Here is a 25726-nt window from a genome sequence, read left to right as displayed (position 1 = left end):
TAATTACTCATCATTACATTCATTTTAACGTCCTGCTATAAACAAAACAAAACACCCGATGAGCTGATGCAATAAAACTTCACCTCGACACAAAGTGTGTGTGTGATTACAGAAGTCTTTCAGTGGTTGAGGCTATTGTTAGTTTTAGTTCCAGTTTTACTTCCAGTTGTAATGAAATATTTGCTTTATGTAAATGACGCCATGCGGATGTACATTTTTCTGGTTACTCTTTATTTTAAGGTGTCGTTGTTACAGTGTAATTATATATTTAAGTACTGAGTCATATTAATGGGCTTTATGCACAGCTGCACTACTTCCTGAACTTCAGCCAGCTCTTTGTTTCCTGTCTGCCATTATTGGACAAACTGATTAATCCAGGTGTGTCTGATTATTGTTACTGAGGTTAGGCACACCTGGATTAATCAGTTTGTCCAATAATGGCAGACAGGAAACAAAGAGCTGGCTGAAGTTCAGGAAGTAGTGCAGCTGTGCATAAAGCCCATTAACAACATGTACTTACTATAGGGTTAGGGTAGGATTAGGATTTGGTTGAGGGTTAGTTGCATGTAATTATGCATCATTTACTGTTATTACTATGTAACATATGTAGTGTTACCCATTTTTCTATAAAGTGTGTCCTGTCTCTCGCTGTAACAGGGTGATCTGGGAGGCCAGCGGACTCTGCAGAAGAAGTGGACGTCGTTTCTGAAGGCTAAACTGGTTTGCTCCATGCCCGAGCTCAACTTTGTCTTCAACGTGGTTCATGACGTGTTCATTCTGAAAGCCCCTCACTGGAGAGACACCGTCATCTATGGGGTCTTCACATCTCAGTGGTGAGGTTTGGCACATGTTTATGGTTAGTTGAAGAGCAAACATTAAACCCACTGTGCTAAATGACCGAGTGTGGCATTTAAAACCGCTTGTTCCAGTTTGGCTTGATTCATCCGAGTATGTGTGTGAGTCATAACATCACCTGGATCTGAGTAACTGGAATAATGCAAAACAAAAGTGGTAAGAAGAAGTGGCAAGACTGGATTTTTGTGACTGCATTTCTTGTTTGTCTGTGTTTCAGGGGGAATGTCGGTCTGTCCGCGGTGTGTGCGTATAACATGAGTTCAGTGCATGAGGTCTTCTCCAAAGGGAAGTACATGCAGAAGGCCACGGTGGAACAGTCCCATACCAAGTGGGTCCGATTTAACGGGATCACCCCGAGTCCCAGACCCGGAGCGGTTAGTATGTGCCCAAAACATGGGTTTCAATGGTATATGTCTGCTCACATGAGCCTTACATGGATCATTTAAAGGGTTTTGTGAAGGAGTTCAGTTTAAAGGGTGCTGTGAAAGAGAATTAGTCATGGAAATGAAATATAAAATATAATGAAATAATAATGAAATAAAATAAAGTAAAATAAAATAAAACAAAATGAAATAATTAAATAATAAAATATGAAATAAAATTATTTAAAATAATGAACTACATGCAAATAATAAAATTAGACACACACACACACACACACACACACACACACACACACACACACACACACATATATATATATATATATATATATATATATATGTGTGTGTGTATATATGTGTGTGTGTATATATATATATATATATATATATATATATATATATATATACACATATATACATATACATATACATACATACATATATATATATATATATATATATATATATATATATATATATATATATATATATATATATATATGTGTGTGTCTAATTTTATTATTTGCATGTAGTTCATTATTTTAAATAATTTTATTTCATATTTTATTATTTAATTATTTCATTTTTTTTTATTTTTTTTTATTTTGTATATATAATACACCACAATATATAGGTTTGTACCATAAGTTATTCAAAACATATATATAAAATTGTAACTCAAAGTTAGCAATAAATATTTGACATAAGGAGAAACTAACATTTGTTAATTAGCCAGGCAGGAAGAGTTAAGCTAATAACATCACCTATTAATTGCTCTATCACTAATCATTTGATTTGATCATTATCCGTTTCAGTGCATCACTAACCTGAACCGCATGCAGAACATCAACTCGTCCCTCCAGCTGCCCGATAAGACTCTGCAGTTCGTGCGGGACCACCCGCTGCTGGAGGACCCTGTGCTGCCCATCGGCAACGGCCCGCGCCTCATCACCAAAGACGTCAACTACACACAGATCGCTGTGGAGAGAGTCCAGGCCCTCGATGGAAACCTCTACGATGTGATCTTCACCGCCACCGGTGAGTGAGTGCGGTGAAGAGATGCGAAAACCACAGGATGTGAAAGTCTGGTTTCTTTACACCAGGGTTTCCCAAACGGGAAATATGATTGTAAAATTAAAATGAATAGATGGAGCTGCACGATAATCGCGACATGATCCGCTGTTCACAGTGAATGCAGTGAACTTCATCTCTGCTCGTGCATTCAGGAACACAACATGTGCTAGCTTTACTTTATTATACATTTGCATAATTTCCAACATTTTTGTTCAGTTTGCAGCATCTCAGCAGAACTCCGCCAAATGTTTACAACTCGAGTGAAGTGAAGAATTTAATACATAAATATTATTAGGAACTTGTAGTGTAAATAAAGCATTATGATAATTATCAAATATTCATTTTTCATTTTTTTATTTACAATTCTAGTTTAAAACAGTATTTATCTTTATAATTAATTAAAATATAATAAAATAAGAATTATTTTCATCAATGGATTAATAATAGTAAAAATTATAGAATAATAAAATAGTATTAATAATATAGTATTATAATATATATAAATAGTAATTATGATGATAATAATGATAATAATAATATATTATAAATAATAATAATGCTCATTATTTTAATAACTTCACTAAATTAAAAGAATTAAAATAATAAAAAGTTTTAATAATAAAATTGTATTATTCATAAAATTAATATATAATAATATAGATATGTATTATACAGATAATTATGATAATAATCATATATTATATAAATAATAAAAATTACTATTTATTATTATAATTATTATTATATTTATTTATTTATTATTATTTATATAAAAAAATATATTATTATTATTATTATTATTATTATTATTATTACTACTAATATTATTTATTTTGATTGGGTTCCTAAAACACCAGTGTGAATGTAATGTGGACTGAGACACTATCACATCTAAAAAGAGATTCGAGTCTACTTTAAATTTCAGCTACAAAGTCAAAACTAACAATAATTTATTAAATGTTATCAGTTTACTTGCATGGCATGAGACCATTAACCGACATCAAAGCATGAACGTGCAAATTGTTGTAATATTAACTTAAAATCTGAAGTAAAAAGGTTTGAGTTGGTGAAGTTGTGTTTCCAGTGTGGTGATGGTGATGGTGATGTCCTGTTGTTGATGTGTTCTCAGATAAAGGTTTCCTGCATAAGTCTCTGGTGTTGGAGGGAGAGGTTCACACGGTGGAGGAGATCCAGTTGCTGAAGAACTCTGAGCCAATCAAAACGCTGTTACTCTCCACACGGGCGGTACGAACAGCTCAGATTCATCTTATCAGCGGTGTGGCCGTTTGAGAGATGAATCATGGGAAATCAAATCCACAAAAACACACTTTATTCACTGTTATTCCACAGCAGGGAGGAAGTTTCCATACGGTGGAGACAGACAGTCTGTACAGACTCTGTTCCTCTTCCAGCAGCAAATCATCTACAGTTTCTCATTCTCACACACAGACAACGAATATATAAGGAAATGAAAAATGGCTGCAGGAATACTAATCATAATTTATATATATATATATATTATAAATTATGATTAGTATTCCTGCAAGTATTTCTCTATATATGAAATATACTTTTATATTTTAGAGTCAGATGAATCATCATATTTTGTTTTATTTTTATATAATTTATTTTAAAAAAAAATATATATATATTTTTTTTTTTACAGTTTTATTATTTAATTTCCATGCTTGCATATTTGTCCTGAAAGGTCATAATCATAATTTATATTATTTATAGGAATCATAATTTATATTATTTATATCATAGTCTATCATTAATTTCTCATAATCATATTTATATTATTTTGTATTATCATGCATTATATTATTTTATTTTATTTCTGCAAGTACTTGATATATACTTTATAATTTTAGAGTCAGAGGAATCGTCATAATTTATTTTTTATATCATTCTTAAAATAAAAATAATTTATGATATCAATTTTTAAAATTTTATTATATAATATCCATACTTGCATATTTGCTCTGAAATGACTTTAGAGGAATCATAATCATAGTTTCATTGCCAGGTAGATTCTAAATTATAGAAGTGGATCGCAGTACAAATCTAGTTAAAAATAATTAAAAATCATGAACACAAGAAAGAATGTTTATTCATTTGAATTTATAAGCAAAAATATAACCGTACAGTCTAATAAACAGCAATATTTACCTATTTATATTTTTATTGTATAATTTTATATCTCAAACATTTGAGTAAAAGCATTTCTGAGTGAATCATTGATTGCCTGTTTTGCAGGCCCAGTTCCTGTACGCTGGCTCTGACTCCGGTGTGGTTCAGTGTCCCACAGCGTTCTGTGAGAAGTACCTGTCCTGTGTGGACTGTGTCCTGGCCCGAGACCCGTACTGCGCCTGGGACGTGCGCTCAACTTCCTGCATTAATATTTTCCAGGATGATGCTCAACAACGGTGAGAAATGAGAACTAACCGCCTCATTGTGACCGACAGCACGTCCGCCATGTTGACATGGAGGATTTTAGTCTTTAACTTCTCAAATATGTGCAGACACTGTGTCTCTGCGCCGGCTTTAAGAGGAACACATTATGATGTAATTGTGTCTTATCTGTTCATAATTTGTTTAAAAGACGCTTTTAAATATTTTTGAATATGTTTTCTGGAATATGTTAGCCAGACGGCATTATCATCTTTAATCAGATGTGTCTATATTTACTCTGAGCTGTGTGTGTTACAGGAAGCTGATTCAGAGCCTCAAAGGGGATGCTGGGATGTGTCCTCCAGGTGTGTAATGTACAATGTCATTTGTATTAAATTAGACTGTAAAGAAGCTCAAATTGTCCAGTTTTAGTGCCTGTTTTAGTTTTTTTGCTGTCTGTACATTAGCTGAGACAGACCAACAAAAACCAGAGTACATGAGACCATTGTGACTGTATATCTGATAATTATACAGCCGTGTAAACACCACACACACCAGGAAAGTTTAACGGATAAGACTGCTATAGGCATTTAGGTGTGTGTACTAGGGCTGGGCAATGTTTATCTTTTTTATTATTTACATATATATATTTATATTTATTTTAGTTTAATTTCGTAAGTATTTCTCAGCGCTAATATATTGAATCTATATAATTTCTAAATTATTATTTGTATGTAATTTTTTATATATATATATATATATATATATATATATATATATATATATATATATAAATAAATAAATAAATGTTTATAAATGTTTTATATATAAATATACTTTTTCTATTCCTCAGTACATTATAATGTATTATAATGGACTTTATACTTTATAATTTTATTATGTAATATCCATAGTTGCATATTTGTTCTTAAATAACTTCAGAGGAATCATAATCATAGTTTATATATATATATACACACTTTTTTTATTTCTCGATACTTTATAATATACTTAACTTTACATTTGATTATTTATATAATAATAAAGTTAGAGGAATGATAAATTATCATTTAAACAGTCATTGCTGGGTAGATTCGAAGTGGAATACAGTACAAATCTAGTTATGAATAATCACGGCTGTTTTTCACTACATGAACACAAAGGAAGAATATTAAATAATTTTAATCAATAAGCACAAATAAAGTAGTACAGTAGAATTAACAACATTTACCTTTTGATGTTTTTATTATACGTTTTTTATCTAAAACTTTTGGAATTAAAATAATGATAGGTGTCACTTTCCCTGTAAGCTAAGAATGCACTGCAGTGATGTTGAGGATAATGGTCCTGCTGTCCCTCTCGCAGTCGCTGCTCTTGCGCTGGAGGACTACCAGCAGGTGGCGGTACAGCCTGGCGGTTCTGCGGACCTGTCGTGTCAGGTGCGCTCTAACCTGGCTCAGGTGTTGTGGAAACTCAACGGGCACGCTCTCACCGAAGCCTCTCGCTTCCTCCTGATGGGGGAGAACGGGCTGCTCATCTACAGCGTGACGTCAGAGGACACGGGCCGCTACGAATGCTGGTCCGTCGAGTCGGGTGCGGGACAGAACTTCACCCGCCTGGTGGCCGGATACGTCCTCCGCCTGGATCTTCCCGAGAACACGCCTCCGCTATCCGCTCGGCGTCCTCAGAGCGTGTCCCGCGACCCGACCCCGGCGCCTGAAGGTAATGACGGTCTCACCTCAGGACTAACGTCAACACACACGGACTCTCCCTCACTAACAACCCCTCCAAACAACGCCATTAAACCCAAATCCCACATCCCTCCAGAGGTCAGCAACTTACCCACGCGCACCGAGACGCTCGATCCTTCGGCCAAATACATCCAGCACGACAACAGCATAGCCCTGCTGTCGCTCTTCCTCCTCTTCTTCCTCCTCTTCCTCGCGGCGCTGGCGTATAACTGTTACATGCAGTATCTGCCGGCGCCGTGTCTCCGCCTGCGGTCCGCTCTGCTCGGCTCGAACAAAAAACCTCAGGCTGAGTACGTGGCCTGTGAGTCGGGCCTGATGGAGCCCGTGCAGGAAAAGACAGATTCAGCCAATCAGAACGGAGCGCATCCACTGCACGCGCTCAGAGACACCGGATACGAGACGGAGCCGGAATACGTGAACGGAAGAGTCCCGTCCAACAGCTTCGAGGACGGTGACGACAGTCCCACTAAAGACCGACCCTTCGACATAGACTGCGCGTCTCAGCCCATCGAATACGCAGACGCCGACACGCCACACTAATGCACGCGCTAGCGTTTACTCGCTCTGCAAGAAACACGACTCGATTCCAAATAAGATTCCAAATTGGAAACATTATTTACCAAATTGGTAAGTTTGCGTGATGTTTTCCAAATTGGAGTTCCGGACTGTGTTTGAATATATTGTTTGTGCAGTTTTTGGGGCGTTTAATATTCACCCTCGGTTTGCACTTTCCTGTTATTGTCTCATTTTCTGGTTCGAATGTCAAATCAAATCAAGATGCATTTGCTTGAGAAGCGAAATAAAATATTGAGTCTTTTTTTTCTGAAAAAAATTATCAAAATTTAGTCAGTTTTGTCTTTATGCAAATTATTTGTTGTATTTTTTTATTTATTTATTTTTTACTTTGATTTTGGGGTGAAATATTAACAAACCCCAAAATGTAAAGACAAAAATTGTTTTTTGAAAAGCGTTTTGTTTAAAAAGGACTGTTTGCAGGATCATTCTGTTATAATTATTAGTATTATTTAGCATTTTGACATTATTTCATGATATTTTAATACCAAAAAAATGGTTTCTGATTCTGACAGGATAGTTTTTATGACTGTATTACATGTAAAGTATTTTTTGCATAATGGTAATTAGAATATTAAGAAGAAATTTGTTTAAATGTCATAAAAATAGTGTCACAAAAAAAAAGGGAAAACAAGATATATACACACAACTGACATATTTCTTCTAGTTTTCTGCATTTATTAATTTTTTTTATTTTTTAGAAAAGAAGTCATTTTGATTCTCCAGTAAATGTATCTTGATTTCAGAATGTTGAGATATTGGTACTGGAAAAGAAGACACAAATTCAGATTTGTTTGCAGTGTGGGGTGGCCGGGGTCCGACCTGAAGTTTACTGGCGATTGATGGCGTGTGATTTTAAATCTCAGGGATGATTTCAGTATCACACATGCAGGATTGCATATAACGAGGAAGAGGAAGATGTCTCTGGAAGATGCTCAGAAACGGAGCCAGATTGTTCCAAAAGCTAAAATGGGTTCCTCGTGTTTATAAACGAGACCAAAAAAAAGAAGTCTAAGCACTGCGATGTGTCTCTTGCACAGCTTCCTGTGGTCTGTCTGAAGAGTTAGAGCGACACGACACAATATTTCTACAGAAGCTGTTCGATTTCTGACAGTGTTTGACTCAAGTCCACAAACGTGAGCTTTGAAAACCTTTTTTTCTTAAAGAAGAAGCTTTATGATTTCGATATTTTTGAAGATATTAAATTATTTATGTTAGCAATAATAGCGTGAATATCACAAAAAAAGTCAAGAAACCCCAAAATTGAAAGAAAAACAACCTCTTTTTGCATTAAAGGATTTTTGTTTTTTGTATTCCGACATTATTTCATGACAGTGTAATAAATAAATACTTTTCATGACTGTATTACATATAAGGTATTTCTTTCACATTATGGCAACTAGAATATTAAGAAGTATGCTTAAGCGTCATTGAAAATAATGTCACAAATATGTTTTTTTATTTATATAATTTGTAGTATTTTTTATTTTGGTTTTGTCAAGAAACTCAAATGTAACGAAAATCTATTATTTTTGCATACATTTTTTTTTGTTGCATTTTGGCAATATTTCATGACAGTTATTTTAATACACACACACACACACACACACACACACACACACACACACACACACACACACACACACACACACAAATATATATAATAAATTGTGTCCTAACTGGATAGTTTGGATAGTCATGACTGTATTGCATATAAATTATTATAGTGATAATTCTAATATTAAGAATAAATCTGCTTAAATGTCATGAAAATAATATCACAAATATATTTATTTTCTTTATGCAAAAAAGTAACTTTTTTCTGTTATTTTTTTTTTCTTCTTTTGCATTTTGCCATTTTCATGATAGTGATTTGAATACAAAATAAAAAAATAAAAAAATGCATGGTGTCCTGTAATATAAAGTACGTTTGGCATTACGATAATTCAGAATATTAGAAAAGAAATCTGCTTAAATGTCATGAAACAATGTCACAAACATATAATGTCTTTGTGCAAAATATTCTTTAGATTTTTTGTGTGAAATGTTTGGTCACGCCTCTCCCGCTGTTTCCCGCCGTCATTCCCAGCTTTCCTCGTGGCGTTCCTGAATCTGCTGTCACACTCTGTCTCTCTCTCTCTCCTTTCCTTCTTCCACTCCCTCTCTCCCGCACAGCACCCTTGGCTGTTCCTTGTCCCCCTGTCGACGTCCCGTCCTCAGGCTGGAGGGGTGTGGATGGGCCTCGGCTGATCCCCCCTCTCCTGGGGGAACAGTCCTGGGCCCTTCACCCTCACCAGGCCTTTCTGCTCTTCTGCCTGGCCTTGGGTGAGTGGTACCTCTGACCTCTGACCTGTTTCTCTGCTCACTCTCTCATCAGTCTCGTCTAAATACTCCCAAGTCTGACTTTCTTTCACTCCTCCTGCAATATTAAGCGTTCTTATTGGCCGAGAGGACACAGATCTTGTGAGAGGAAGTCAATGGAAGAGTATTTGGACAAGTGTGTTTGTGTGTGTGCATGTTCTGCTCACCGTCTCATGCCTAAAATCTGCATTCGAATTTTTCTTTTTACTCCTTTATTTTCACAAAAGAGTGAATAATAAAGAGATTCACTTCTTTAGAGTTTACTAAACTTTTATTTTACAGTAAATAACTTTAGAATTTTTTCAAAATTCTGTTCAGATCTTAATTTATGATTATGGTTTGTATTATTGTTTTACCTGGAGACGCGAGTCTTGTTCTGTAAATGGACTCTTGTGAAAGAAGTGCGTGAGAAAACGTCTAACTGAAGGACTCACTAATGGACGTTCATCAAATCACATGCACTTTCAGCACCTGTCGTGTACAGTGTAAATATTTGTACATAAAAAAACTGATGATGTACAAAGTTTCTTCAAATCTTTTTGCTAGAGAGCCTGAATAAATGTTTGAATTGCAAAAAGATGTGAAATGCTGTTTATTGCGTACAGATGCGTTATTGAAGCTGGATATTATATAATGTGGTTTAAAGTGCCCCTATTATGCTATTTTAAAGACTCTTAATTGTGTTTAGTAGTCTCCTGCAACATGTTTACATGCATCCAAGGTCAAACACTGTCATTTTCTCATAATATCCACTGCAGCATCAGCTCATTTCGTAAAGAGTCTGAAACGGTTTGATCAAGGATCTGATCTCTCTAAACCCCGCCTTTCTGAGAGCCTGCTCTGCTCTGATTGGTCAGATGGTTCAGTCTGTTGTGATTGGTCTACTCTGCTCTGATTGGTCAGATGGCTCAGTCTGTTGTGATTGGTCTACTCTGCTCTGATTGGTCAGTTGGCTCAGTCTGTTGTGATTGGTCTACTCTGCTCTGATTGGTCAGATGGTTCAGTCTGTTGTGATTGGTCTACTCTTCTCTGATTGGTCGACCACTTACAGTGTGTTTCGGTAACCAAATGGCCATTACCATATATGGATTTCAGCTCCGGATCTTCCTCAGCACTTGATAGACACAGTGATTCGAACATTAACAATGGCGTCGGTTTTACTATATCAATCTCATCCTTTAGAAGTGCATCAGAGTGGATTCACACGCTGAAAACAGCGTCTTCTCGACATGAACAACACAAACCAAACTCTTCCAGTCTCAGATACAACTACAGTGTTTGAGGGCGGGGCAAAGTAGACGCTGTTCGCCATCAGCCAATGAAAACCATAGGCTGGTATTATGCAAATTAGTTACACAACTACGTGAGTTTGAGCAGGAAGTGAGACTGGAGTTACTGACGACTCGTTTCAGGCGGTTCAGAATCACTTTCTTCTGCGACACAATTACTCCAGTTACCTTTGATCTTTCACAAATATTCACAAACAGTTTTATTACACACTACATGAAAGATAATATCCGACTAACCATAATGGGGCACTTTAAAGGGCTTTTGAAGAGCAAAAACATCAGCAGCCTGTTAAATCATGACATGCAGAATCTCAGTAATGAATTCATCTTTACAAATATAAAATGCACAAATCTACTAAAATTTGCTTGACGTTTTCTACCAAAAAGGTTTAAAGTATTATTTGTGCTATTGTACAAAATGTTGGGGTCGGGAAGATTTTTTAAATGTTTTTGAAAGAAGTCACCAAGGTTGCATTTATTTGATCAAAAATACAGTAAAATTGTGGAATATTATTTCTATATGAATATATATTAAAATGTAATTTATTCCTGTGATCAAAGAAAAAATCTTCCTGACCCCAAACTCTTGAACTGCAGTGTACAGATGGATCATTCATCTTCAGCATCTTTGAAACTACATCATGGTATCATTTTACACAATGAGATTATTTGTGTATTATTATACACTATTACAATTTTGTAATGTTTTTAAGAGAGGGCACTATAGTGCCATTAAACCTGCGTGACGGATGTTTAAAGAATGTCAACTGCTCAATACAATATTTTTGTTAAAGCACTTTATATGAATTATTTCATATATAATTGTGTGTTATTTGTTGCTCAAGCAGTAAGCAGAGCAATGACACTAGCAATGCCAAGATCACGGGTTTGATTCCCACATCATGATCAGAGAAAATGAATATATTGAATGCAATGTAAATCACTTTGGATAAAAGCATCTGACAAATGCATGAATGTAAATGTATTTGAGCTGAAGAGTCTCATAAGGTGAAACTCATTTTCTGGGTGAACTGTTACTCATCGCCAAATGATTTTTTTTTTACTATTTTATCCCTATGTTTACTGTGAAAGTTACCAGGTTACAAGTTGAAATGTTAGATAGAACTTTGCACAGAAAGTGCTTTTGGGTCGACACATACTGTAATGTATCAGTGAAATGAGACAAACTGAGACGAGTCAAAATTTATGGAAACATGTTTCCGTCATAGAATAAAAAAATAAAATAAAAGATAATTGCAACTTTTTATCTCAATTCTGACTTTTTTCTCTCACAATTCTGACTTTCTCGCCATTTCTAAATTTATAACTCGCAATTTGGACTTTCTTTCTTGCAAATTCCAAGTTTATATCTCACAATTCTGACTTTATAACTCACAATTGTGAGATGTAAACTCTTCATTTGGAGTCATAAAGTCTGAATTGCAAGGTATTTTCAACTCAATCATAATTTAGAGTTAAAAAGTTGCTATGACCTTTTATTATTTGTTTTGATTGTTCTGTGGTGGAAACAAGCGTCCATAAAAATGTTCTGTGCTCAACAACATGTCACCGATACTGTAAATCCAGCTTGTATATATACACACTCAGTTCTTTCTGGAAACACTCATCATTTAAAACATTTATTTACTCGTTTAGCTGAATGCATTTGAAACAAATCCTAACTAATTTGATCTGGTTTATGATGTGAATGTACAGTTTGTTATGCATGTAGAATGAGAGTGTGTGATAATCCAATGATTCCTCAAACAGCATGACTGGCTTTCAGTTGTATCGTGTGTGTGTGTGTGTGTACTGGAGCTCTAAATATCATGCAGGGTCCAAATGTAAGTGCAGTTCTCCTTCAGGTCCTAGAGATGTAAGTGTTGAGTGGCACATAAACGGACGGAGACTCGAGACTCGCGTGTTTGAACACAGACGTGTGGTTTCCCATGATGCCGTGCTGGTGAGCAGCTGGCTGAAGGGAGAAGCGGTGGATGAAGATGTCCAGTATGAGTGTACAGCGGTGTCTGAAGCTGGAAACGACGCTTCAAAAGTCCAGCTTCGGCTCATCGGCAGAGGTAAAGCCGCGAGTCTGACGTTACAGTTCGTCATCTTGCCTTCTCCTGTGACGTGATGTATGATGTGTTTCCTCTCAGACGAGGCCGGTGTTCCTCACACACACGTGGATCAGTGGAGAAACACTCTGTCTGAACACAACACACTCCTGCAGGAGTGGAAGAAAGCCTGGGTGAGGGACAAATCTGTGTTTTTGATGCTCGATGTTGAGTTTTAGAGCACATTTCCTGAAAGAAATGAAAACATTATAATTTATTATTTTTGTTATTTTTTTTATTATTTTTTGTTCATTGAACATTTTTTCTATTAAATGCTTGGGGTTAGTGTTTTTTTTTTTTTTTTTAAAGATATTAATACTTTCATTCAGCAAGGATGCTGATTAAATTAATCAAAAGTGACAGTGGAGATTAGACAGTGAGCATTTATAATGTTTAGATTTCAATTTCAAATAAATAATGTTCTTTTGAACTTCGTTTTCATCAAAGAATCATAATCATATTAGAACGATTTCTGAAGGATCATGTGACACTGAAGACTGGAGTAATGATGCTGAAAATACAGCTTTGATCACAGGAATAAATTACAATTTACAATATATTCACATAGAAAACAGTTATTTTAAATTGTAATAATATTTCACAATATTAATATTTCTACTGTATTTGTAATCAGATAAATGCAGTCTTGGTGAGCAGAAGAGACTTCGTTCAGAAACATTGGAAAACCTTACAGACCCGAAACTCTTGAATGTTAGTGTTTGCTTTCGAAATGTTTTTGCACACATATGTTCGAACATCACTGAGCAGGAAGATGTCAGTGTCTTCATTCAGTATTTATAAAGCTGAACCAGAAATCATTTATTTATTTATAATGCTTTTCCACATTTAAAATGCGGCCTCATCAGATTTAGGGTTTGTACTGAAGGTCAGTTAGACGTAGAACATTTTCCTTAAAATAGTTCCAGTAACTACTAAATATTGTGTGTGTGTGTGTGTGTGTATATTTATATATATATATATATATATATATATATAGACTTGGACCTGTGAATTTGAGGTTTGATTTGTAACGGATGAAGATCTCATCATATGTTGATGATGATGATGATGATGATGATGATGGTGTATTTGTTGTTTATCACAGTTGTTCTTGTCCTGTAGGAGAGCTGTGATGGACAGGGTGTTCTCTGAACCGGGTCATTATCGCTCATCATGGCATCGTTTTCTGGCTCCAGGGACGGACGCTTGGACGAAAACACACACACACACACACACACACACACACTCTCACACATCATCACACTGCTGGTGTGTGGTGCTTCAGGTCCATGATGCACACACACCCTCTCAGCGGCTCCGTGTCCATCAGCCTGTTCCTGTTCCTCCGGATCACAGATCCCACTGGAGAACGTCCGGGATTCCAGGCGGTTTGAGACAGTTGTGGAGGACGCACGCGGTGAGACAGGTGCAGACAGCGAGAGCGATGACAACCGCTTTCTATGACGCTTCTATTTGTAGCCCTTCCATCCTCGAGAGCAGACGACAACAGCTCCTGTTAGTGAAAGCAATATGTGTGTTTATAGCCTCCTGTTGTGTGATTGAAATAATCCAGTGTGTTTATCTAAGCAGATTTTGAATGCATATCAGGGAAGTTGCTAGAATATATTTTGTGTTCTCCAAATTAGAGGTTGCAACAACAATAAATAATATTTCTATTATTTGTCAGAGACTTTAACCATGTTTTTCAATGTATCTGGAGCAGTTTCTACTACTGAGCTGTAGTTTTGTTCAAGATATTCTGAAGGAAACTTTGTTTACAGAAGAAAAGAAATAAAAACATACCATAACAATCATAATAGCCTATAAAACCCATGTTCCTTATAATACTCTATATGTGAAATGACTAATCATTCACTCCCCCAGAATCTCTCTTTATCTCTTCAAGTTGTTTGCACAACTCAAATTGAAGTTTTATGGCTCCTCTCCATATGAAGGTCAATGGCGTCCTCTTCCTGACCTCTGACCTCAGAGACCAGTGTATGATCTTGGAGAGAGTGTGTGAAGACTGTTAACTGACACACACAATCAGCTGCCAATGAAAGGCACGTTAATCAATCCCTGCACTGCTTTTCAGCTCATCCAGACGGGTGACTTCTATAGACACTGTAACACACACACACACACATATATATACTTAACAGCCTATTAAAATCATTGTTCACCTCTGAACACATAAACAGCGTGGCTTTGGGAAGGTGAAGTCTCAGTTTTTACTGGTTAACATTCAGCCATCCTCATAAAAACTGTAGATATTGTACAAACAGGTTTAATTTAAGATTTTAAATCGCATTTTATAGATCAGCCACCAATGTTTTGAAGACTTGCATGCATACAGTAGTGTCCTTAAAGGGGTGGTTGAATATGATTTCACTTTTCTAACTTTAGTTAGTGTGTAATGTTGCTGTTTGATCATAAACAACATCTACAAAGTTACAACGCTCAAAGTTCAAAGCAAAGGGAGATATTTGCTTTTAAAGAAATGGCTTTTTAAGGACTACAACAAACGGCTGGTAGAGACTACACAACATTCCTCCCGGGTTAGTGACATCACAAACCCTAAAATTTACATAAACCCCGCCCGCGGAACATGATTTATATATGATCATGACAGAATATGCTAATCAATGACTAGAAGATAACTACACAAGCTACATAAATTCATCAACTAACCATTCAGAAACGTCCTGTTGCTTCTACATGTTGTCTCTTCTTCTTGAGTCTCTCTATTATTGTCTGACTCCGGTTTGAACATAAAAGGCTAAAAGTTTTTGAAATTTTCAGTGCATGTGTGTGAGGTAAAAGGACACAAGCTCTTGAAGCTCCGCCCCCTGTGCCGGGAGCAGCAGCTCATTTGCATTTAAAGGGACAGACAAAAACGGTGCGTTTTTGCTCACCCTCAAAAAAGTGAAAATTTTAACATGCTATATAAAAATATCTGTGGGGTATTTTGAGCTAAAACTTCACACACACACTCTGGAGACATCAGAGACTTATTTTACATCTTGTGAAAAGGGCATTATACCACCCCTTTAAGTGATGTTCATAGCAGATATTTGTTTTTATGACCGTACAAGTTTGGTTAAATCAAAATATGAGGAATTTATATATAAATTTTCGGCCACTGCATGCAACATTTTAGACAGTATTATGCTGCTGTCGTCAAAACATTAATTAATAATTCTTTAAATTCCACAAGATTCTTAAATGCAATCATTTTAAAACATAACCCTTTCCTGATGTGAGCAAATGAAACCAGTGTGTGGTTTGAGACTTGCCTCCTTTATTTATTTATTTATTTCCAGGGTGGAATTTGACCTGGACATGAGAATTTCACCCCAAATGGCTTTAAATGCTCCTCTGAACACGTTTTTTCTATAGGATGAAGATCTAATTAAATTATTTTAATCATTTAAATCACATTTGATAGATCAGCAACCACTGTTTTGAAAATTACCATCCATATGCATTATTACCGTATTAGTTGTCAAACATGCTTTAAACAAAGATGCATCTCAGAAAGTTTTCCCTCAAGATTCTTAAATACATTCATTTTAAAACAGGAACTTTGCTATGTGAGTAAATGTTGAGTGGTTTTATATTGTGGTTTTCAGACTTTCACCTCCTATTCCTATTTTCATCAGGAACATATTTTGCCACATACAGGGAAATGAAAGAGATCCAGCCACAGGTCCCTCACCAGTTAATTTCATGTGCATTTCATTAAATTAAATAAACTTAATAAGCATCTGTAAGTTGATCAGTCATGATCCACAGCTTTATTATCACTGAACAGGCCTGTTAAGAGTCCAAAACTAGTGGCTTTTGTCATTTTGACACTGATTGAAGTCTTACATATGTTTCAGGTAAAGCAGGAATCGGATGTCCGGATATTTTGCAGCAACATTCACTCAAATCTTTTATATATTTTATATAGCTATACTGTTAGCTAGCCTACTGTAATTGTTCAGTCTGACCAAATAATGAAAAATGTAAAAGGCAACTAATTAAACTATATGTTTTGACCAACAAATATAATTTCCTTTAATATATTAAACACATGGTAGTTTGCCCCAAAAAGAATATCCCAAACTGCCTCAATCTTCCATCATCATCATCATCATCATATAATCCACTGCCTCAATGCCTGTGTTTGTAAACAGAACGTTCTCAGAACTTCCATAACGTTTCTCGCAAAGTTATGAACAAACATTACACCAGTAACATTAATAAAACGTCTGGTCAGAGTTATTAATGTTCTCAAAATGCAAGCACACAAACATTATTTATTGCATACATCGTCCCCCCCTCCTCTCCCCTTGAACCGTTGTAGTTTGACGTTCGTCTAAAGTTTTTAAATGTTTCAGAATGTTAAGAGAACATTCAAAAGTAACGTTTCCATGTTTGCAAAATGATAAAATGGAATGTTCTCTCATTTTTAACCATTCAGAGAACTTTCAAAAATAGCGTTACCTTAAGAACGTTATCAAAACATAGACTATTTGATTGAGCTGTGAAATCACTCGACTGGAAAACTGAGGTGGAGCTTTTAGACCACATAAAACATTGCGATAAACAACATTAGCTAACTAAAATGCATTTTACTTACTAACAAATTGGGAACACATTTGTATTTTATTATTGTAGCCTATTATAATTTGCATTTTACCATGTTCTTATCTTATTTAAAGTACCAAATGAGGCATACAACATGAATGGTTTATCCTAAAATGGGTTAGCTAAATATGTTTTTCGAATGATACAGCTGTTCTTTAACAATTAAGCGAAGTATTTAGAATAGTGATTCAAAACGAACCACTGCATTAGTTGCGATGTAGCGCCACCATGTGGTGAAAGTTGAGTTGTGCTGGCAGAGGAACTACGCAGAAAACAGGCACGAGGCGGCATTTTAATTTTATTATAAAGAGCAGCAAGAATATAAAAAAATCATAATTCTATAATTTTTGAAAAGTAATGTTGTGATAAAATGTATAAACTTGTTCTTTTCTCAGTAAAAACCCTGTTTTCAAGAAGCGCAGTAGCTGATAGTGCTGTCATTATGGCTGTTCTGTAACTACTTTTTAAACAAATTTTGTATCGCAATTTAAACATGACAAAGCTCTTGTACAGTATACACTTGCCTTCCCTGAACAATTAACTGAAACTAAGAATCTTCATTTCCTAGATACACACAAATTATTTCCCTTTAGCATAAAGTACATCTTTTTATCCCCCCAAATAATATTAAGCATTGTCCTTTAGTGCAGCCATAAAAACACTGATTTAGGTTTCTAAACACTGATGATGCATCACAGACTTTTATTCAACACACAAAGGTTTGGCTTCACCCAGAGAGGCACTTGGGTCACATGCTTTTCTTTTCTTTCTTTTTTTGCTAAGAGCCCTTGAATTTTTACTGAAAATTTCCCATAATCCCTTGATTCTGCCCAAGCATAAATCGTGGTCAGAGGAGTCCAGAAACGAGGTGAAATTCTCCAGTATTCACTGAATTTCACATTCAACCACAGGAATGTTCCAGAGGAGCAGGCGACACTTGTCACTGTCATTATTTTGGTAGAGGTCTTCTAAACAGCAGAATATGCGGTTCTGGAAAAATAAATACAAAAGCAAATGTTATATATCTTTCATTTATTTGATCAAAACCTAAAGGGATAGTTCACCCAAAAATGAAAACTCTTTCATTAATTACGTCGTTCCAAACCCGTGAGACATTCGTTCATCTTCGAAACACAAATGAAGATATTTTTAATGAAATCTGAGAGCTTTCTGTCCCTCCATTGACAGCTACGCAACTATCACTCTAGTGCTTCAAAAAGTTCTTAAAGAGATCGTAAAACTAATCCATATGAATGAGCGATTTGGTCCAAAATTTTCTTAAGAGACTTGATTACTTTATGATGAACAGATTGAATTTAGGCTTTTATTCACATATAAACATTGATCAGCAAACAGAAACAGAAACTCAACCGAACCTGCTTGGCGTGCAAATCTCATTGGTTCTTTCTGAAGCTCAAACGTGATGCGTAACACGAGAATGAACCTCATTGGTTCTTGCTGAAGCTCAAGCGTGATGCGTAACACGAGAATGAACCTCATTGGTTCTCGCTGAAGCTCAAACGTGATGCGTAACACGAGAATGAACCTCATTGGTTCTCGCTGAAGCTCAAACGTGATGCGTAACACGAGAACGAACCTCATTGGTTCTCGCTGAAGCTCAAACGTGATGCGTAACACGAGAACGAACCTCATTGGTTCTCGCTGAAGCTCAAACGTGATGCGTAACACGAGAACGAACCTCATTGGTTCTCGCTGAAGCTCAAACGTGATGCGTAACACGAGAACGAACCTCATTGGTTCTCGCACGTGAAGCAAACATGCTTGAGTTTCCGTTTACCAAAACTGATGTGAGTGTTGAATGTTTATATGTGAATAAAAGCCTAAATTCATTCTGTTCATCATATAAACTGATCAATTCTCTTCAGAAATTTGGACTAAACCGCTCGAATCATATAGATTAGTTTTACGATCTCTTTATGAACTTTTTGAAGCACTAGAGTGGTAGTTGCGTAGCTGTCAATGGAGGGACAGAAAGCTCTCAGATTTCATCAAAAAAGATCTTCATTTGTGTTCTGAAGATGAACGAAAGTCGTACGGGTTTAGAACGACATGAGGGTGAGTAATTAATGAAAGAGTTTTCATTTTAGGGTGAACTATCCCTTTAAATAGTTTAATTTTAAGTAACAGAATTGGGGTAAATGGCTCTTGAGATCACATGGTCAGAGATCAGCTGACTCTGTATCAGAGCAAACACACACAGACACACACACCTCGGCACTGATGAATGTGTATGTGTTTGTATACAGACCTGGTTCATGGATCATGTAATGCACCCATCCCAGTGACTGCTGCACACCCAGCCTCCTCCACTCGTCCTCCGACATCAGGTGAGATTTGGGCACTTGTTTGGCCAGTTCTCGCGGTAACACCACATGTCTGCAATCCCAAATGACAACATTCAAATCACAAATGCCATGAATGACATGAACATGCCGCTTGAAAAGTGACGTCACTAGACTAGAAGAACATAAGAGACAATCAAATCCATAGCTTTGTGTATACGTTAAAACATGCCGCTCAAATATATGACCTAAATTTATTAAGCAATTCACAAGGAGTAAGTTCAACACTGATGTGAAATTAAATGAATGATATTTAAACAAAAACGCCGCAACGAGGCCTTGAAGCAGTTCAAACCTCCTTACCTGTATTCATAGTGATCATCTGTGTATTTATCCGAGTAGTAGATCTGTTTATGAGCCATATTAGATTGATAAATGTAGACTGCTATGACAATATTCGGATTTATTGAACCGTGAAAGAAGGATTCGATCAAACTCTCGCAACTTTGTTACAAATTTAACCGATACAGTTTTAAACCCGAAACTCAACCGGAGCAGCCGCTTCTGATTGGCTGAGAGAGGTCATGTGATTTTAGCCAGCGTGAGCACGTCGAAATGGCGGGGGCGTAGGAAAGGGCGGGCGGTTGTCCTGGAAACAGATCAGCGATGAGCTCACTATCTATATAGAATGAATAGTGGATGAGCTAGATTGTGAAAATTGATTAGAATATGCGTCTGTAAATATAGAAATGTTGCATTTTTTGCCTCAGAAACCCGCCAAAGGTAAAGTGTGCAAGGTTTCTGCTGCATTGTCATGCCATTTTAACCCATGCTCGATGGTTACAGAGTTAGAGAGCTTTAAAACCTTAAAAGTTTAGTGAAATTTTTAATCTATCGTTGAAAGAAAACAAAAATTTGATAAAACTTTTAATCTATCGTCAAAAGAAAACACGCACTGTTTATTACATCATATATATTTGTGTGTATGCATGTATGTGTGTATAAATATACACAGACACACATACACATATATTTACAAACTTTTATGATAGATGCAATTAATTTTGACAGTACTAATAATTTGTAATTAAGTTAACTTCATTAAGTAGTTGAGAGTCTCCTGCAATAACACGCCTAACTAAAAGTTAGACAACAAATTATAATTTTATATAAACTTATTATACACTAATTTTTTATGAAGTCATAAGTTAAAAAAATATATATTAATCTGTCACAGCACAGGACTATTTTAGTGAGCTGCAAAAAGACAAAAGGGTGATTTTAAATGGGTTGAAAACATGCTAATGCTAAAAAAAATTACACTCTCCTTAATATATAAAAATGAAAATTAACCAAAAACTTTAATGTAGAATTTCATGTCAGAATATGTCACTTCTAAATAAGAGTAACGCTTCATCCCGAAATCGAATATTTTCCTACTACATGGTATCTGGAAAAACAGAGTAGTATGTCTGAATTCACAGTACTCATAAAACAGTAGGCGAAAAGTGTCCGAATGACCAAGTGTGCATACGATGGACTCTTTACTGTCCCATGAGGCCAAGGGAGAGGATTTGTGAATGGCAGTGAAGCGACACAACTGACGCTGGTGGGTCACATGACACTAACAACATGGTGGATGTACACGCATTCATACTACTCATATTAATACTATATAGAGCTTACTTTTTTAACGGTCGCAAAGTAAATTCAAATATAGTACCTATTCGGACAATATACTATTTCAGACGCAGCTTTAGTGTACACTATAGAGTGCAGTGCTTTAGCATGCCTTTTTTTCAGCGGCATTGGTTCTGGAAGTTTTTTTATTTATTTATTTTCAAAAAAATGTTTTCAATTTTAAAATAGTCTTTGTTAAAGAGTTATAAGCCATGAACCACAAGTATAATCACAACACTTCAAACTGATTTGAAGGAAAAAATGTAAAAAAAAAATTGGACAAAAAGACAAAGGTACTGTGTACTAAATGGTTTTAGTGAGGGAAAGAACTACAATCCCATGAAGCATTGCGAACAGCTTAATCGAATTAAAAACGATGGAGAAATATAAAAATTTGAGTGTAGGGATACTCAATTACGTCATTCATTCGCACTGCTTCATGGGAGAGGTAAAGAGCTACTTTGACGCATGTTGCTTTTTCCGACTCTCTGATTGGTGGAATTTTCTGCACAGCATCATGGGTAATGTAGTTTATCACCAGGAATTCCACAGTTAAACATGATTATTTAAAAAAATAAGCTGAAATAATGTGAGCTGACAGCTTCAGCAGAAGCAAATACCATCGATTAACAACCTCATAGCTCACTGTACGGCTGTCTTTAAAGGTTTATAAGTTATCATTCAAAATCAGATGCTTTATAGAGAAAATGAATGGAGTTTTACTGAACCGGGCTGTCACACTCTATAGGTTTGTGCCATTGCAGCTGCTTGAGATGAGTGTTTCATCTTCATGCTCCTAAATGCAGCAGAATTTAAAAACATGAATCAGTATTGTTCATGATTCAGTTATAGTGACTCACACTCGGATATTTGCATTATAGATTGTTTGCACAAAAACAAATGTTTATCTTATGTAGTGGTATCCTAGTAACGCCTGAATTCCATCTTCCTGCTAACACATGTGGTGGCATGTACACCAGAATATGAGGTGCTACACCGGAAAACACTCACTCACAGCAGCCAATGGCATCCACCGGATGTGAGCTGCCAATCACTATGGCCGGCCCCCTCACCTCATTCCTGTTGCTATGCTGTCTTTGAAACTATGGTTACAGTAAAGGTTCCTGTAGGCAGCGTCTCTCTCTCTCTGTATGGACTTATCGCATGTGTCTGGATGCATTCGCAACGTTTACTTTGCTAAATGCTGTGTAGTTTTACACTGAAATTTAATCTCTGCAAATCTATATGTTGTGGATATTACTTATTATAGATGTTACACATTATAGACATGCACAGTCACATTTTTAGGGATCACAAATGTTGTATTATGAATGTACACTGTAGTTAAACAAATGCTCCTAGGTCGCTAAACCTCAGTATTAGTCACTGGACTAAAACTGGTCTTGTTTTAGCCTGCGTTTAAGAGTGACGTACCTGATGTGTGTCCCAACAGACATGTGATGTGATTTTTGGACTTTGAAAAGGAAAGCCTTCTGTGTTCTCTGTCTCTGTCTCTTCTAGTTTCTATACTTCCTGCTGTTTTAATGAGCATGTGTAGGAGTGAACCCGACACACTTCAGTCACGACTATGAAGATCACACACACACACACACACACATGCGCGCAGTCCACCACCCACTATCTCTTCTCTCTCTATTTGTATAAATATAAACATGTAGAATGTCTAAAGCGCAATACATACATTTACAGTGAAGCACTTTCATTTCCTATTTGTTTGTAATAGATTTTCTGTATTTTTCATGCTTCAGGACATTCGGGTGTGTTATGAGAGGAAGATAAACCCGATGAACTCTTTTCCACGGTGAGTAAACTGTCTGAGAACCTGTGTGGTGTTCAGAGAGATAGATGTGTTGCAGATAGATAAATCAAATCCTGATCCAGACAGGTGTGCTCAACTGAAGCTTATTCATTATTCAAGGTTATTGACCAGCTTTTTATATTGAATATTGAAAGTCAGCATGAAGTAATTGAACCCCCTTTATTTTTTTTCAATACATGTTCTTGGTCTTATTTTTCTTTAATAAGTGCACATTATTTCAACAAATGCTCTATGTGACTTCATTCTGGAATGTAATAGCTCATTATTTTAAAATTAAAATTTAAGTCCTGTCCTACATTTTAATAGAGTGCATTAGTGCACTCTTTTCCAGCACGGTTGGTTTCGTAATAATTTTTAAATTAATTTTTCCAATCGGGATTTTAAAATAATTTTTGTTAAAGAGTTATAAGCCATGAACAGAACCAAACCAACCAGCTTTGAGGTGAATCACAACATTACTTTGATTTGAAGCAAGAAAGTTTTTGAAAATCTGACAAAAATACAAAGGCAAAAGACTGTGTACTTAACGGCTTTAGTGAGGGAAAGAACTACAATCCCATGAAGCATTGCGAACAGCATAATCGAATTAAAAGTGATGGAGAAATATAAAACTACTCATGTAGAAATGTTGATTATAGGTATAAAAAACAATAGATTTTAAGTTTATTGCAAAATATGCATATACAAACATTTAAGTATTTTGAGAGTGTAGGAAGACTCGATTACAAGCTATTTTGACACATGTTGCTTTTCCGACTCTCTGATTGGTGGAATTTTCTGTGCAGCATCATGGGTAATGTAGTTTATCACCAGGAATTCCACTGTTAAACATGATTATTGTAAAACTAAGCTGAAATAATGTGGGCTGACGACTTCAGCAGAAGCAAATACCATCGATTAACAACCTCGTAGCTCACTGTACGGCTGTCTTTAAAGCTTTATAAGTTATCGTTCAAAATCAATTTCCTTATGGAGAAAATAAATGTAGTTTTTACTTCTGGAACCCGTCCGTTACACGATATGCCTAGTTTTCTTAAAGTCATCACATTATGGCAAAATGAGAAGTAAAATGGGTTGCAAACAGCAATTTAAAGCAACACCAAAGCACTTTTCCTCTTTGGTCGCCCTACAGGTTGGAAGCGGAAATGTCCATTACCGCTGTCGTAAATAAGTTAGCCTACCGTCGCACGCACGCATGCTATTTGTTTATCCATCACCGGCTTTGAAAATAACGATGTCCACTGACAAGGTAGAGTATGTTGCATGATTTTATGAAAGTATGATGTATTGCGACGTCAGAAACGAAGAAAAACAAAATAATGACATTGCTTGCTTTTTTTTTTTTTTGCTATTGTAACGCTTGCCGTAAAGCAAGTCAAATTTGTAGTTTCTTATGTCTCATTCGAACTACAGATCCGCCACCCGATCTGGCAAACTTGCATAATGCGGTTAAAGCCGATAGAGGTTCGCAAAGCGAATGCAGAAGTGCCGTTCACCCTGTTACGACTTGATGAACCACTGAAACGATTTTGGAAACATTATTTTAAGGTACAAAATAATCTTTGGTGTTGCTTTAAGGATGCATCATACTGTAGATTTGTGGATCTAACTTAGTGCTATTTGTGCTTCAAATCATGTGTCTTGTTGAGGAAAGGTGTGCTTATACTTTACTAAGTGATCAGATTTACTATTTCCACCTGCTGGAGGACGAAACAGGTGAAAAAAATACCACTAAAAACCACCTAGCAGCCACTCACATCAGCCTTGTAGAGGAATCACTAACATTTTCTTCAACAAATGTACAAATCCAGTTCCTTTTATTTGTTTGTTTTTTCTGCCTGTTTCCAGAGCTCGGCTAGCATACTGCATGTTAATGGCTCTGCTGGGCAGGATGCATCTGATAATTCAGTTGATTCAGTTCAGCATATGTTCTTTGATCACCCTTCATTCATATGAATGTGCAAAGTTTGCCCCCAGGAGGACACAAGGAGGGGCCAGTTTATTGGAGTGTGCATTTGATCGCTGTTATTCTTTTCCAAAACAGGCCATGCATCCTGCCAGGAGATATTTTAGAGGAGAACAACATGGATTCAGGAGTTTAGATGCGACGCAGCGAGCAGTTTGCAGTGCTGTAGGATGAGAATGGTTTCTCCCTTCACCTGTGCTTCAAGTGGTTTGCCCCACTATTCAGCCAGCCTACCCTGAATGAGTCATCCTGCTCTTCCCTGATTGGCCGGTCGGGATCCATCCCGAGGGATTGCCGTGCAGAAAGCTGCCGAGGCCTGACTTCATTCACAGAAACGTCGGTATGCCTGTCTGCCTTTCCATTCACAGCCAGCCCAAAACATTTTCCCTCCACAGCTCCTCAGCATCCTCTCTTCCTCTCCTCAGCATCTCTCCTGCATCTCCGTGACAACACCGAGCGAGGAGCACGCATAACGCTTTTTTTGTTTTTTTGCTTGCTTGTTTGCTTT

At 36.3% G+C, this 25726-nt stretch overlaps 2 protein-coding genes across 14 annotated transcripts in view; one reads left to right on the top strand and one right to left on the bottom strand.

Moving 5' to 3' along the window:
* The window catches only part of sema4d (sema domain, immunoglobulin domain (Ig), transmembrane domain (TM) and short cytoplasmic domain, (semaphorin) 4D), a 58903-nt gene extending 44328 nt beyond the window's left edge, over positions 1-14575 (top strand). For 7 of the 13 annotated variants that reach the window (XM_084137233.1, XM_084137226.1, XM_084137232.1 and 4 more), the window contains 7 exons: positions 658-833; positions 1073-1229; positions 2054-2276; positions 3442-3557; positions 4572-4741; positions 5025-5071; positions 6072-8393. In XM_084137233.1, coding sequence (XP_083993359.1) covers positions 658-833; positions 1073-1229; positions 2054-2276; positions 3442-3557; positions 4572-4741; positions 5025-5071; positions 6072-6997 — 1815 coding nt within the window. In that variant the 3' untranslated portion in view covers positions 6998-8393. Of the gene's footprint in view, positions 1-657; positions 834-1072; positions 1230-2053; positions 2277-3441; positions 3558-4571; positions 4742-5024; positions 5072-6071; positions 8394-9205; positions 9958-12545; positions 12759-12836; positions 12929-13916 lie in introns of those variants that run through there. The other 6 variants (XM_084137238.1, XM_084137237.1, XM_084137227.1 and 3 more) reach the window with 2 other exon arrangements.
* A 3133-nt stretch (positions 14576-17708) lies between these two features.
* On the bottom strand, positions 17709-20330 carry LOC311097774 (cyclin-dependent kinases regulatory subunit 2). The gene is made up of 3 exons (XM_084137627.1): positions 20096-20330; positions 19699-19826; positions 17709-18419 (listed from the first exon to the last, which is right to left on the bottom strand). Exons 1-3 carry the CDS (start codon positions 20152-20154, stop codon positions 18379-18381), a joined length of 228 nt encoding a protein of 75 aa, XP_083993753.1. The 5' UTR covers positions 20155-20330; the 3' UTR covers positions 17709-18378.
* Positions 20331-25726: the final 5396 nt, after the last annotated feature.

This window comes from Abramis brama (assembly GCF_963993115.1).
Source record: "Abramis brama genome assembly, chromosome: 15".
Taxonomy (NCBI): domain Eukaryota; kingdom Metazoa; phylum Chordata; class Actinopteri; order Cypriniformes; family Leuciscidae; genus Abramis; species Abramis brama.
The sequence above is the reverse complement of the archived record's forward strand: the minus strand, read 5'-3'. Positions and strand labels throughout refer to the sequence as shown.

Bases quoted from the DNA above. Each gene is read 5' to 3' on its own strand.
- LOC311097774 (XM_084137627.1), bottom strand. From the start codon at position 20,154: ATGGCTCATAAACAGATCTACTACTCGGATAAATACACAGATGATCAC. The intron at 19,827-20,095 runs GTAAGGAGGTTT...TTGGGATTGCAG, and splicing joins GATGATCACTATGAATACAG to ACATGTGGTGTTACCGCGAG. The intron at 18,420-19,698 runs GTCTGTATACAA...TTATTTTTCCAG, and splicing joins TTACATGATCCATGAACCAG to AACCGCATATTCTGCTGTTT.